The sequence below is a fragment of the Ctenopharyngodon idella genome, chromosome 16 (assembly GCF_019924925.1).
Source record: "Ctenopharyngodon idella isolate HZGC_01 chromosome 16, HZGC01, whole genome shotgun sequence".
Classification (NCBI taxonomy): Eukaryota; Metazoa; Chordata; class Actinopteri; order Cypriniformes; family Xenocyprididae; genus Ctenopharyngodon; species Ctenopharyngodon idella.
This window is the reverse complement of record NC_067235.1, coordinates 28,322,767-28,337,921: the sequence shown is the minus strand read 5'-3', so window position 1 is coordinate 28,337,921 and position 15,155 is coordinate 28,322,767. Positions and strand designations below refer to the sequence as shown.

At 35.4% G+C, this 15,155-nt stretch overlaps 2 protein-coding genes across 2 annotated transcripts; one reads left to right on the top strand and one right to left on the bottom strand.

Annotated features, from left to right (window-relative positions):
- Positions 1-262: 262 nt before the first annotated feature.
- On the bottom strand, positions 263-6,619 carry dbf4 (DBF4 zinc finger). The gene is made up of 12 exons (XM_051864685.1): positions 6,196-6,619; positions 5,836-5,999; positions 5,272-5,460; positions 3,693-3,743; positions 3,511-3,580; positions 3,336-3,412; positions 2,909-2,954; positions 2,745-2,790; positions 2,529-2,660; positions 2,349-2,445; positions 2,118-2,233; positions 263-1,707 (listed from the first exon to the last, which is right to left on the bottom strand). The coding sequence occupies exons 1-12, from the start codon at positions 6,233-6,235 to the stop codon at positions 909-911; spliced, it is 1,827 nt and encodes a 608-aa protein (XP_051720645.1). The 5' UTR covers positions 6,236-6,619; the 3' UTR covers positions 263-908.
- A 105-nt stretch (positions 6,620-6,724) lies between these two features.
- Positions 6,725-13,702, top strand: slc25a40 (solute carrier family 25 member 40). Its single transcript, XM_051864744.1, has 11 exons — positions 6,725-6,977; positions 7,094-7,201; positions 8,408-8,467; positions 8,549-8,655; positions 8,774-8,841; positions 9,730-9,854; positions 9,958-10,131; positions 11,183-11,292; positions 11,469-11,550; positions 11,648-11,728; positions 12,468-13,702. Exons 2-11 carry the CDS (start codon positions 7,102-7,104, stop codon positions 12,599-12,601), a joined length of 1,041 nt encoding a protein of 346 aa, XP_051720704.1. The 5' UTR covers positions 6,725-6,977; positions 7,094-7,101; the 3' UTR covers positions 12,602-13,702.
- Positions 13,703-15,155: the final 1,453 nt, after the last annotated feature.

The window sequence follows — 15,155 nt, the reverse complement described above, 5'->3', positions numbered from 1 at the left end:
ATTTAAAATAGCTGTTTTCTATTTTATTATATTTCAAAATGTAATTTATTCATGTGATGCAAAGCTGAATTTTCAGCATCATTACTCCAGTCTTCAGTGTCACATGATCCTTCAGAAATCATTCTAATATGCTGATTTGGTGTTCAAGAAACATTTCTTATTCTTATCAATGTTGAAAACCGTTGTATCGTTAATATTTTTGTGGAAATCGTGATTTTTTTTTTAAAAGATTCTTTGATGAATAGTTAGATGTACAATGATGAAAAGTCAAAAGAACAGCATTTATTTGAAATAGACTTTTTGTAAACATTTTAAAGTCTTTCCTGTCACTTCTGACCAATTTATCACATCCTTGATAAATAAATGTATTCATTTATTATATATACATATCTTACTAACCCCACACATTTGAACAGTACTGTACATTGAATGAAGGCTTGAAACACTGAGGTTGGAACAACCAATCTGGAGATCTGTTAGATTAAAAGAAAATTCCCATGACAAATCAGATTTCTAAACATTTTTTTGTGCAAAAGACTGGTGCTTATAACCATGATACACAGACACAAATAAAAAGAAAAAACAATGTAAAAAAATATTTTCAATTTAATACAGAAACCAGGAAATCATTTCAAGACAGTCTCATAGCTGTTATATCCCTCAATTACATACACAACATTAATGTACATACTGTGTAGCTCCACTCATTATATAGTCAGTAGGTATTTTTCCAGTCTATAATCAAAGTTTTCTTTTAAAGCCTGTATGGTGAGAATGCAGTTTTCCATTCTACTGATGGAAGAAAACACAGATCTATTAATATATATATATTATTTGGTATAGTAATAACCTTTATAACACATACATACGTGTTCTCCACTCTTCAGTTTCTCTAACCAGCGTTAATCTCAAAAACCCTTAAAGTCTTCATCCATGTTGTCACTGGACTGAAAGAGCTGCCACAGGTCCGGGACAGACACTGGTGGGTTCTCACACTCCTGTACAGGTTTAACAGGTGAAAGAGAGCTCAATGATTCTCTTTCTTTACTGGATTCAATGTGCAAGGCTGGTATTTGCCTTCTTCTGGGTCTGACATTCCGAACCTTCCGTTGCAGTGAATTAGACGGGCTGTCATGGTCCGGTTCGGGTTCTGTGATGGCTAAAGGCCAAAGAGCTGAATTTTCAACTTGATTTTCAGGCATACTATGCGTATAAATTTCACTGCAGTTAGTCCTAAAGTATTTATTTCCAGTTACTGTTTCTCGGTTTGTTTCACTGAACTCTTGAGCTGGGTGCGTGTCAGGGTTTGTCCTGGTTTGTTGTTCTGTCCTGCATTCAAATGCATTAGAGTCAGAGTTCTGCTCTCTGCTGAGAAAAGATGCACCTTCAGATTTCCGCACAGCAGATCGCAAGTGGAATTCCCACTCAAAGGATCCACGCTTGGACTGGGATTTCTCCGGAATGTCGGACTGGTCAAACAAGCTGTCCCTGTTGCTAAAAGGGAATTCACACTGGCCCCTGCTGCGTTTGCGAACCACAAGAGGTTTTCCTGTGATCTGTTCTGAAAGAGAGTGCTTTGCTGTAGAGTCCCAAAGCAAAGACCCTTCGCTTTTCGGTTTCCAATCAACATTCACAGATCCCACATCTTCCTTTACTGGCAACATGGCTCCAGCACACAGAAGAGGGGTTGATGTACTGCATTTCACCCTATGGCAGAGAGACATTGAAGTGGCGTTGTCATTATATAACAATAAGCAAATAAAATAGGGCTGAGCACTGACAGATTTCACAAATCGATTCATTTCCATTTCTCAAGCTCTCGATTCAATATTGATTCATTTGGATATATATATATATATCAGGTACAGTATGTCAATTATTAAAAAATAAATAAATCTCTCAATTAAAGGTAGGGTAGGCAATGTTTTTCAAAAACACTTTGTTATACTGGTTATACTCTCTTCACATCCTGATCAACCAATAATAGAAATGGTCTAAATATTAAAAAAGTTTTACATATATCTTCTGTGGAAGTCTCAGGACCAAAAAATGTTCGTCTAATTGCATTCAGGCCGAACAGGATGAAGAAATATATAATTTTAATGACATGTTTGTACCTTCTGCAGTGAGTGCTGATGTTCATGAGGTCACAGGTCAGTCCCGCAGTGATTCGATCCACAACTCTGTACTCCTCACTCTTTGAGAAAGCCTGATGCTGCTTACTCTCCAAATGCTGGTGGTCAGAAGGTCAAAAAGGTCAGACACTGTTTTTGTTTCAGAGGACAATAATCAACATTTGTTGTATGAGCTTTAAAACAGAGTGGCTTTGTATTTTTTCCAACACGTACCGCTTTTAGGTTGTCGAATTTGACCTCACAGCACTCACAGTATCCTCCCTTCTTCTTTTCTCTGCGCCTCTCTTTCTTCCCTCGTTCCCCTCCAGACCTAAAGCAAAACAAAGATTCTCATTCACACTCACAAAAAAACTTGACAATAACATTACGGCATGTAATTTATGCTCAATCTACCTTTGCTCTTTCTGTTTCTTCTTCGTATCATCTTTCCCATGTTCCTCCACTAGGAATGGACTGCAGGGTGGAAGAGAGCGGAGGTTGCACACAGGCATGTTGGGCACGGGAAGGTAGATGGGACGATAATGCCTGCAAAAACCATTGTAGATTGTTATGAAACTTGATCAATAACATTAACGATAAAACACAACTAAATAAACTAAGAAAACACACCTGCTTGAGTCTTCCACTTTCACAAATGGTCGACGAATTCTTCCAGCTGGAAATAAAAAACAAAATAATTAAAGTTAATGAAAGAATTTATATAATATGTTCAATTAACATTTTTCAACTGGAAGACGCAACAAATTAAAACCGATTGGTTCTTTTGTACTTACCATTGTGTCTCTGATATGTATTTTTCTCTGTGTGCTGAATGCTAGCCTAAAAATAAAGAGTGATAAACTGAATATACACACAAATAACATTCATATGCAGCCCTGGACAGAATCTGGAGCTCCACAGATCTCTCTTCAGACAACCATATTACATTCCACAGGTTTCCCAACACAATCTGGGCAGAAATTAACTTGTGCAGATTCTGCTTGGGCCTTGTAATTTTCTAGTAAATGTTAAAATGTTAAAATGTTTTAGCTTAGTCTTTAAAACAGGGCATTAAACTACCAAAAACTCTGAGGGGCACACATCCAACCCAATAGATCAGAAAAGTGGTTGAACAATAAGTTTTTTTTTAATGGATGAATTTTAAATTTGTTCAATTAGTTCTTTGTATCAAAAGAATAATAGAAAAACAAAAATACTCACAGCTCCTTTAACCACTGGATTAGCTGCATTCACCGCAATGACTTTTGCTTTCTTCTTGTCAATGTAAGAAATAACATCTGTTTGGAAGTCAAGCATGAAACACCATGAAATACCGAAACTACATCTCACTTGTATAACAAAACAAAAGTGCTAATGATGGTGATAATGATGATACCATCAACATGCAGGACTTTGACCCCCCATTCCACAGCATTGGCCAGGATCCCATTCATCTGAACCCGTTCCTATAACAGAACAGAAAACCCTAAATCACTCATTCAGATCACTGATAAACTACTCAGGACTGCTGCACACAGTTCATTCACAAACAAACAAGGCTTGATAAGATTGACTCACTTGTTCCTTAACGACTCTTTCCACAAGAGATTTGCCTCGACTTATAGCCGCCTGTGAATTTCCAGCACAACAAAACATGTCAGTGTTTTCCCCCAAAAAACTACCATTTAAAAGTTTGAGGTCGGTAAAAAAACAAAACAAAAACACTTTTATTCAACGAGGATGCATTAAATTCACCAAAAGTGACAGTAAAGACTTTTACATTGCTACAAAAAAATGTATTTCAAATAAATACTGTTCTTTTGAACTTTCTATTCATGAAAAAATATGATAATATTTAAAGCATTGCAGAATATCACAAATCAATATTCACCCCCGATTTCACAGATAAGGCTTAAGCCTAGTCCTAGACTAAAATGCATGTTTGAGCTGTTTTAACTGAAAGCCACTGGCACTGACATATCTTAAAATATGTCAGAGCCATTGTTTTGTCTCAAGATGCACATCAGTAAATATTTTTTTTAAAGGCATGTTTATAAAAGCTAATTAAATGTCCTAATTGAGCTAAGGTCTAATCCTGGCTTGATCTAAGCCCTGTCTGTAAAAACCAGGCCATAGTATATTAATAACAAAATATACGTTCAAATAAACATCTAAACTCTTCACTACAATGTTCGATCTTTTAAATGTACTGTTGATATGATGAATATTTAGCTTAAGAGAGTGAAAATCACAAAATGCAAGCCGAAGAGACACACAAGCGATTATGCTAATAATTATGTTACTCAGCAGAGATAACATCTGTTTAAACAATATTTAAAGGGTTAGTTCACCCAAAAATGAAAATTCTGTCATTAATTACTCACCCTCATGTCGTTCCACACCCATGAGACCTTTGTTCATCTTTGGAACACAAATTAAAATATTTTTGATAAAATCGGATGGCTCAGTGAGGCCTCCATTGACAGCAAGATAATTAACACTTTCAATGTGATGGACGATTTCAAAACACTGCTTCATGAAGCTTTGTTTGAAATCGCCCATCACTAAATATCATTGAATAAAGTTGTTATTTTGTTTTGTTTTTTTACACATAAAAAGCATTCTCGTCGCTTCTTAACATTAAGGTTGAAACACTGCAGTCACATGAACTGTTTTAAACATGTCTTTAGTATCTTTCTGGGCACTAAAAGTGTTAATTATCTTGCTGGCAATAGAGGCCTCACTGAGCCATCGGATTTTATCAAAAATATCTTAATTAGTGTTCCGAAGATGAACGAAGGTCTTACGGGTGAGAACGACATGAGGGTAAGTAATTAATGACAGAATTTTTATTTTTGGGTGAACTAACCCTTTAACCATAAAAAAGACAATTTGAGGTCATTCATAATTACTGGATGAGAATTTTTAACTCACAAAAAGCTATTTATAGCTAATATAATACTTTAGAGTTGAGCATAAATATAAAAACATGATGTTGGTTGTATAAATTTACAATGACATTTTAAAGACTTTAAACATTTTAATACAATTTTAAGGACTGTAAATTACAACTTTAAAATGCTTTTGGTTTTCTTTGACTTAAGGAACCCCAAAACAAAACTTTTTCACAGCGCAACAAAAAGACACCCTGACTAACCGTATCTGTGACTCCCTGAGAGCTGCCTCTGTGCCCGTGGCTTTCCCTCCTGCTGCTGGGATGAGGAGAGCTGACGCCAGAATCCGGACTGGGTGCTGGGGAGTCCGGCAGGAGACGCTGGGCATAACGAGCCTCCGGCTTACTGGACACAAGATACTTGATCTCCTTACTGAAGAACTTTTCCACTGTCTGATGAACAGAACATATAAAATGTTACTTCACCTGTTATGAAATGTGCATGGTCAACATTATCATGAGTTAAGTTCCAGACTATTATTGCTTTATTCTTAACCAGAAACAGAGATAAAACATATAACACACTGTTTAAATAAAGCAGATGAAATTGCAGTCTGATTTATATCAAGAGAAAGTGAACAAATATGTTGTAAACATCCTAAAGCTTATTAAAATAGTTTTGTTGATAAACAACTCTCAAAAGTGACAGCTGTCTAATTTTACTCATTTAAAAGCATTATCTTCCTGTATGTGAAAATACTTACATTATGTGCACAATAGCCTCAAACATGAAATATTTTAAGACAGTAAACAATGAACTGCACTTACACCACCAAGTGTTTTGATGTCATTTTCCAAGAGCTGTGTTTTCATATTCCATGGCAGATCCAAGTAAAATATTCTCCCTTTAAAGGGTTTGTTCTGAAGAGCATCACATGCTGGTTTAATTTTGCTTTTAGATGATGCACTATTATGTCCCTCTAGTTTTGAATCTGTGAAGATCAATACAGCACAATTAGACATACATGTACATACTTATACTATGTGCATACATATTCAGTATACATACTGAGTAACAAAAGCAAGCAACTTTCCTAAAGCATTACTATCGGAGGCGACTTTTAAGAAATAATAATAATAATAGCGATACAGGTCAATAGAAAGTTAATTAAAAGAGATTCACAGCACCTCGGTCTTTACACCTGGAGAAAGATTCGTGCTTCATCATTGAGCTATTTGTTCCAACGGTTAGAGACGGTTAAACCCGGCTAAACCAGCTAGTTACACCGCCCACATATAGCAGCATTACTCAAAGGTGTTGGTTGATTAAAACACTAAACTAAAAACACAAGACTGCGTTAAATGGCTCCATTGTTTGTAAATATCTTCATAACAAACACTCGAAGCAGCCCGTTTCCATTTTCCCGCTCGAGAGGTCTCTCCACTCCCACAAAACCTGCTGCAAATCTTGGAATTCATGAAAGACATTTCGACGTATATTTTTTGACGTTTCAAAAAACAGCTCCACAAAAAGTTTATATTTAATGTCAATTACACCAATATAAACAGCCTGAATTTTATGTAGAATATAAATAGGGAATTACTGCTAAATATATAAAATATGAGTTCGATAAACTGTTACGTCAATGAGTTTACTATTGTGTCCAATGGCGAAATTTAAATAGCCGGAAGTAACGAATCTGCTGCCCCAAACACACCGCTCGATAAACACATGTCAGAGTTGAGGAAACGCAATGGCGCACACTAGTGTAGTAGCGTGAAACTCCATATGAATCATGTGAATTTATTCATATCTTTGGTTTGCACTGATGACATTGCTTTTTTCTTTAGGGGTTACATAGTTTTTCTAATTGCACCATTTGGAAACTCAGCAGGTGGCAGTTGTAATGATAACTGATAAAGGTCACTGCAATAAGAGCGGTTTGTGTTCATATCTGTTAGGAGCCAAGGTAAGTGTGAGCTTGATCAACAAGTTTTATTATTGGGACACGGCTGTCAGTCACTAAACATTGAAGTTAACGTAGTTTGTGAATCCAGATCTATATGAATTTTCTTTACATCGCAGACGTTGAGATGAACTCTCAGAAAAGTTCTTCAGGACCCAAGGGGGACATTACACCCTTCCAGCAGATGATTGCGTCTTGCTCTGGGGCAATTATTACGTCACTGTTTGGTAAGAGAATGTGGATTTTGTCCAGATCCTAATAAATAAATATAACACATATAAATATACTAACTTATCCCACCTTATGCAACATGGGCCAGAATTATATAGTTTTTTTGTAACAGTACTTATTTTGTCAATGGCAATAAATTTAGTTTCAAAGACAGTATATTTACAATTTAGATTTTGTGTATCATTAAAAATACTGTACTGTAAATTGATTTGCATAGAAAAGTATCTGCTAAGTGACAGCTTGATATAATTTTTAACTAATTACACATAAGAATAAGATATTTAATATAGCCAATAAGCAATTACATATAGATAATAAATGTGAGAAAATAATCCTTTTAAATATTAAATATAATAATATAAAAATTATGAAAACAATCTGGCAAACAGATTATAAAGATGCCCTGAATTAAAGGTCTCTTAAATGAGAAACTTAATATAGAAAATATAGCCAATTTAACTTCATTCTGTGCATTTTAGGGTTAATACTGCATGTTCAGATGACACTGGGCTTGTTGTGCTGAAAAACACTCATTTTGTTTAGATTTTTAGCAAATGACAATGTTAAGGCAAACTGTGAATCTAACTAATGACAGGCTATTAATAGTCTGTATCATGTCTTTGAACAGTCTGTCAGTCTTAAAGAAATTAATACTTTTATTCAGGAAGGATGCATTAAATTGATCAAAAGTGAGGGTAAACAATATTTATAATGTTATAAAAGATTTTTGTTTGAAATAAATGCTGTTCTTTTCAACGTTTTATTCAAAGAATGTATCACGGTTTCCACAAAAATATTAACCAGCACAATGTTTTCTAAATTGATAATAATAAGAAATGTTTCTTGAGCAGCAAATCAGCATATTAGAATGATTTCTGAAGGATCATGTGACACTGAAGACTGGAGTAATGATGCTGAAAATTCAGCTTTGCCATCACAGGAATAAATGACATTTTAAAATATATTAAAATAGAAAACAGTAATTTTAAATTGTAATAATATTTCACAATATTACTGTTTTTACTGTATTTTTCATAAACAAATGAAGTCTTGGTGAACACGAGACTTCTTTCAAAAATATAAATAAACCTACTGATCCCAAACCTTTGAACGACAGTGTATTCATTTAGCAGACACTTTTATTTTACTATTAAAATATAACAATATAATAATAATTTATGCTATTACCTTCACGTTCACAGTAACACCTCTGGATGTGGTGAAGATCAGACTGCAGGCACAAAAGAATCCTTTTCCCAAAGGTACGCTTGAGCTACTTCCCGTTCAAATTAAGTCAAATGTTGATAGGAAACCTTGCTTATTCATTTTTTGATGACTGGCAGGAAAATGTTTTGTGTACTGTAATGGCCTGATGGATCATATATGCGTCTGTGACAATGGCAATTCAAAGGCATGGTACAAAGCACCTGGTCATTTCAATGGCACTTTGGTAAGCTAAACCATATAAAATTGTAAAATGTGAATCCAGTTACTCTTCACCTATGATGATAACATTAAGTATATAAATATTACAGATTGGTTTAACTCATTCAAATGCTCTGTTCTAGGATGCCTTTATTAAGATTATACGTATGGAAGGAATCAGGTCACTATGGAGCGGCCTTCCTCCAACGCTGTGAGTGTTCAGTTACATTTCTAAAGATTTCTGAACCCAAATGAGGTTTACTGGGACACTATGGAGCCCCTAAAGGGACATGGTAGTGGAAAAAATATGAAATGGGAGAATATATGTCAAAACTTTTGCGTTCACTCGCAAAACATTTGTGTTCCCCAGAGAAACTTTCCGTTCTCCCAAGAAACTTTGCGTTCACTTGCAAAATTTTGTCTTCCCCCAAGAAATGTTGCGTTTACTAGCAAAACCCCCAAAAAACTTGCAAAACTTTTGTGTTCCCCCAAGAAACTGTGCGTATACTTAAATTTTTTTGCAACATTTCTTGGGGGAACATACATTTATGTTTCTTGGGGGAACGCATACATTTTCAGAGGGAAATGAAAAAGTTTAGCAAGTGAACGCACAGTTTCTTAGGGGAACGCGTATACTTGAAAAAAAAAAATGGAGCGTGCTTTTGCATTTACCTCTGAAAACGTGTGCATTCCCCCAAGAAACTTTGCATTAACTTTAAAACATTTTTGCGTTCCCCAGAGAAACTTGGTGTTTGAAAAAAATTTGCATTCCCCAAAGAAACTTTCCGTTTACTCGAAAAAAATATTTGCATTCCCCCAAGAAACTGTGCGTTTGTGCATTCACAAAACTTTTGTGTTACCCCAAGAAACTTTGCATTCCATCTGAGAACTTTTGCGTTCCCGCAAGAAACTGTGCTTTCACTTGCGAAACTTTGTGTTCACTTGCAAAACTTCTGCATTACCCTGAGAAATTTTTCGGGGGAACGCAAAACATTTGTGAGAGAATGCAAAAGCATTGACATAATTTTTCTTTTTCCATTACCATGTCCCTTTAGGGCCTCTGTAGGAACACAAATGATAAAATGGTTTTACTTTACAGAATGATGGCAGTGCCCGCGACTGTGATCTATTTCACATGTTATGATCAGCTGTGTGCTGTTCTCAAGGTCAGGATGGGAGACCGATCGGACCTGGCCCCACTGTTGTCCGGCGCTATTGCAAGAGGTAACATTTAACCCCGCTAATTAAGTGTTTGACCTTTTCTCCACATGCTGACCTTCTATATCAAAGTGCGCCTGGCTTCACGTGAGTTTTCTGCATGTGTCAGTGGGTTCGGCCACAGTAATCAGCCCCCTGGAGCTGATCCGCACAAAGATGCAGGCTGAGAAACAGTCGTACCGAGAGCTGAGCGCCGTGATCCAGTCATCGTTGCGCAGCGAGGGCTGGCGGTCTCTGTGGAGGGGTTGGGGACCCACGCTGCTCCGAGATGTCCCTTTCTCAGGTGAAACACACACAGCCTTAACATTTCAGACTTCACATTTTGAAGCACTTGATTTGCAAACCCAAAACTATTATAAAAATACTAAAAGTAATATAAAACTGATAGTTCTGAGTGTGAATTCTGATGGATGTTTTCTGCTGAAACTGCTGCTGAAAATTCAACAGGAATAAATTACATTTTAAAATGTATTAAAATGTGTAAAATTTAGGAGGATCTATTGACAGAAATGCAATATAAAATACATAACTATGTTTTCAGTGGTGTATAAAGACCTTACATAATGAACCGTTATGTATTTATTACCTCAGAATGAGCCATTTCTATCTACATACACCGCGGGTCCCCCCCCAACCCCCCATGTCAAGTTGTCATTTTTCGCCGGCATGTTTCTACAGTAACCCTAAATTGACAAACTGCTCCACAGAACGCGTTTCGTCTCTATGTTCATTGGTGTTTTTAGAGGCAGCTTGAATCGTCACTACGATTAATACCCACGAAGAAGTAGTAGTAGTCGTCTGATTTATTAGAAGTAGAGACCGTTCTTTGTTAGAAGTAAGAAGAAACCTCATTGCTTGCCTGGCTATCTTCTGTCTCGGACAACGACATATTTGTCTTTGTGTCGGCCACCGTAGCTTCTCAGTGCTTCGAAAGGGAGGGGTGAGCACGGTGCTGCTGAGCCGTTGGTTGCAATTCGCAACCTCACCGCTAGATGCCGCTAAAATGCACACACACCACCTTCAAAATAGAAAACGGTTATTTTAAATGGTAATAATATTTCACAATATTACGGTTTTTAATATATATATTTATTTTCTTATTTTTTTGTGTTCAAATAAATGCAGCCTTGGTGAGTATAAGATACTTTCAAAAACATAAAAAAAAATCTTACCAACCCAAAACGTTTGAATGGTAGTGTACTACGGAATAGCAGAACATTTACCATTTGAGCATATTTTTAAGGAGTCTCATATACATTCATACAACTCTTTGAATGTGTCATGTTTGCTGCTATTTCCTAATTTCTTATCTGACTTTCTGTGTTTTTCCTCAGCAATGTACTGGTTTAACTATGAGAAGGGTAAAGCCTGGCTCTGTGAATACAACAGCTGTACAGATCCAACCTTTGCCATCACATTCACAGCTGGAGCGCTGTCTGGATCGGTGAGTCTGTGATTTACACCTCCATCATCAAAGCTCTCATGGGCCCCATTTACTGATGCTAACACTTGTTAAATACAAGTATATATGGGGTCCAATGTGATCCCATCACGCAAAACATATTTTGATGTATCCAGAATGTATTTGGCCTGTAAGGTACCTGTATTTTCTTGTTTTAGTTTGCGTCGATCGTCACACTCCCATTTGATGTGGTCAAGACAAAACGACAGGTAGAACTGGGTGAACTGCAGACAATGAAATGTAAGTATCAAATTTTCCATCATTGGGATTTTCAGCTTCCTGTTACCTGTGTAATCAGATCAGAATATGACATTAATGTGTAGTATTTTCTGTGTAGTGTCCTCACAAGTCTCATCCAGCACATATAATGTGATGAAAAGGATAGTTGCCGAAAATGGAGTATCAGGACTATTTGCAGGTAAATAAATAAATAGGAGATAAATAAATAAATATATATAATATGTATGTGTGTATGTGTGTGTGTGTATATATATATATACACTAGCGTTTAAACATTTGAGGTCACTAAGATTTTTTTTTTTTTAATATATACAGTACTGTGCAAAAGTCTTAGGCCACCATTAGATGTTGTTTTAGCAATGGTATAATGACCATATATAATTATTTTTCAGTCTCTTTTTTAGAATATAACCAGAAAATACAGGAAATTTGTATGCAGTATTATAAAACAGAAAAAAAAAGACTTCTATAGGCAATAGCAGGAACCTGGCTCTCTTAAACCTAAATGAAATGGAAAAGGACTGGAAGGCCAAGAAAACTTTCAAAATATGATGAGAAGTTTCTTATATGTTCTTTTCGAAATGGAAGAAGTCCAGGAGGTCACACTAAATACTGATTTTTACTTAAAGAAGCCATTTTGTGTACATATTTACTGTTTTCAGTTTGTATCGTAATAAAGACCAAAAAATAAAATGGACGGTCATTAAAACATTGCTAAAAAACAACAAAGATGGTGGTGGCCTAAGACTTTTGCACAGTACTTTTTATATTACTATATTACACTATATTACATTTTATATAGTGTGTGTGTTTTAGTTTAACTATACGATTCTGAATTGTTTTCAGTTGTTTTTGGTACCTTGATTTTCAAATCAACACTAGATGTCTCAGTGGTACACTCTTTTTCTCATCCTCAGGTTTTATGCCAAGGCTGATTAAAGTGGCTCCGGCATGTGCTATTATGATCAGCACATATGAGTTCGGAAAAGCTTTCTTCCGCAGATATAACCAGCAGAAACAGAGCGTGACCCGACTGCAGCCCAGCGTGTGATCTCACTCTGCAAACCACTGGCTAAGAACAACACTTGATCACAGGCTTTTAGAATATGGATAATTTACCATAGATCACTGCACATTTTTCCCATCTTGTATTAGTCCTTGCTGCCTGTCTAAAGCAGGGCTGTCCAATCCTGCTCCTGCAGAGTTCATCTCCAATCCCAATTAAACACACCTGAACCAGCTAATCAAGGTCTTATTAGGCATACTAGAAACTTCCAGTCAGGTGTGTTGAGGTAAGCTGGAGCTAAACTCTGCAGGACAGTGGCCCTCCAGGACTGTTTGGACGCCCCAAAATCTAGTTTGTAGACTTGCTGTGAAATAAATACATTTTTTTACTTTGTCTATAGTAAATATTTAAAAGGAATATCTTCCTCTTAGATCAAAATGTTGAAAATCAAATATAATTTAAGACTTGCATTTTGATATTTATTTAAGGAGGTAATGAAACATAAACCCTACCATATAAATATGTCTATCTCCTGTGAAGAATCTTTTCTTGAATCATTGTGATTGATTTTATTCGACCTGTTCAGTCTTGTCAACTTTTTGGTTGTTTGAAAAGTCTTAGTTGTGTTTCAGGAATTTCTGTGTGAATGGTGCCAAAAAAAACCTGAAGCTGTAAGTATGTATTGTGTAAAGGCCATATTAACTGATGACTCTTAAATAATTGATTTTTAATTAGTATATTTCCTGACCCTATGCCTAAATAGTGACTATCAACAGTTTTTAAACAATTGCACTGTGTAAATGAATTAACTTTAAGTGCTTCAGTAATGAATTATTTAAAATCTCATTGTCTTGATTTCTTTATTCAGTCAGATCCAGAATATTGTTAGTCATGTTGCTTAAACTATGGGCACGTAAGATCTCATGCAGTCTGCAAAAATGTAGTTTCTGTAATGTAAGCATGCTCATTTTCTGTAAGCACAGAAATAACCCTGCATGACATACTGTATCCCACAATGCAATGTGTCAGACCTTCTATTTCCAGTGTAATGAAAATCAGAATTAATTTGAGCAATCTCTTGTTTACATTACAATATTCCAATTAATTTGTATTGATCACTGGACATTAAATACAGAATTAAACATGCGATGTGATGAGGTCGTGTGACAATGTTAATAGCCAATGAGACAAAATCAGCATTCAGCCAAGCTTGTATTTACATTTAAATTTATTGAAAAACAAGATGAGGATGTAAAGTGAAATCTAACTGAACATATTGAGGCTAAATTATAATGAATATATGATATTCATCTGTGCGCCCTCATTATCCTCACCCCAGTTATTTCTGTCACAGTGCAACAGAAAATTAAAGAAAAAGAAACAAAAACTCAATCATAAAAACAGATTTAAAAGTACTGAGAGAAAAAAATACATTCAAAAATGTCTGTAAAAGAGACAATTCTGCAGTCTTTCAAACAAGTGTTAACTTTTCTCAAATTTAAGGCTAAAACACTTTAACGAAACTGAAAAGTAACACTTAAGCACTGAAATGCATTTTCTTCATTCCACTATACATGTAAAATAACTTTAATTGCACATTTTAGATCAAACAGTGCTGCAAGAATCTCCAAAAAAAAAACATTGAGATGCACATTTAGATGTATTGGCTTTTGAATAGACTAGCTCTGAACAGTGTAAAACATGCGTTTCACATGTGAAACGTATTTCTGCGGTACAGAAATGAAGTCTCACACAGGCAATGACACATTCTTGAACACAAAGAACATGGATGTCCAGCAAGGCAACATACGATCCAACAAGACTATTTCAAATGAGCAGCAACAAAGGGAATTCTGCATATGTTTTTCCCTGGAATTTCTGTTAGTAGTGTGCTGTTGATGATCAATCATACACATTTCTTAATATGTTCAATATTTCCATACATGGCATGCCTCTTATCCTGATTTTATAAAAAGTTCTGTTTTTATGATCAAATCACACTAGTAACATTTAATGTTAATTATTTTTGTAGTTCTCAGCAGCAGTATTAGGAATGGTCAATTTAATTTGAACTTCAAACACAACAATTAATTCTAAAATTAAACCATTTAAAAAAGGGTTCAGACCGGGGCTGTCAATGATTAAGACTGAATTAATGAAATACATTAATTAAAACATGCTGATTTAGTAATCAAACCACATATATAGAAAAGCCCCCTAATAAAAATAATTGAAAGACATTACATTTTTGTGGCAGATGGGTAAAGCATTGAATAGACTGTAGAAGTCGATATATTATTTATGTCCATCTTATTGAACATAACTGGCCTATAGTCCATTATACAGTTGAGGTTTGCAAAAACAAAGTGGTACTTTAAGCACGAATTGCTCTGGAGGTAGGAAAATTACAGCACTTACATACAAATAAGAGGAAATTAACTAGATTAATTTTTTATTGTCTTATTTTTTTTTTTACCTATTATTAATTTTACAACCCTAGTTCTGACGATTACAAATCAAATTACAAGATATTGGCTTTAGGTTCTGAATACATTTGTTTCAGTCTAATGTACATCATATTTATCATCCATATTATTCT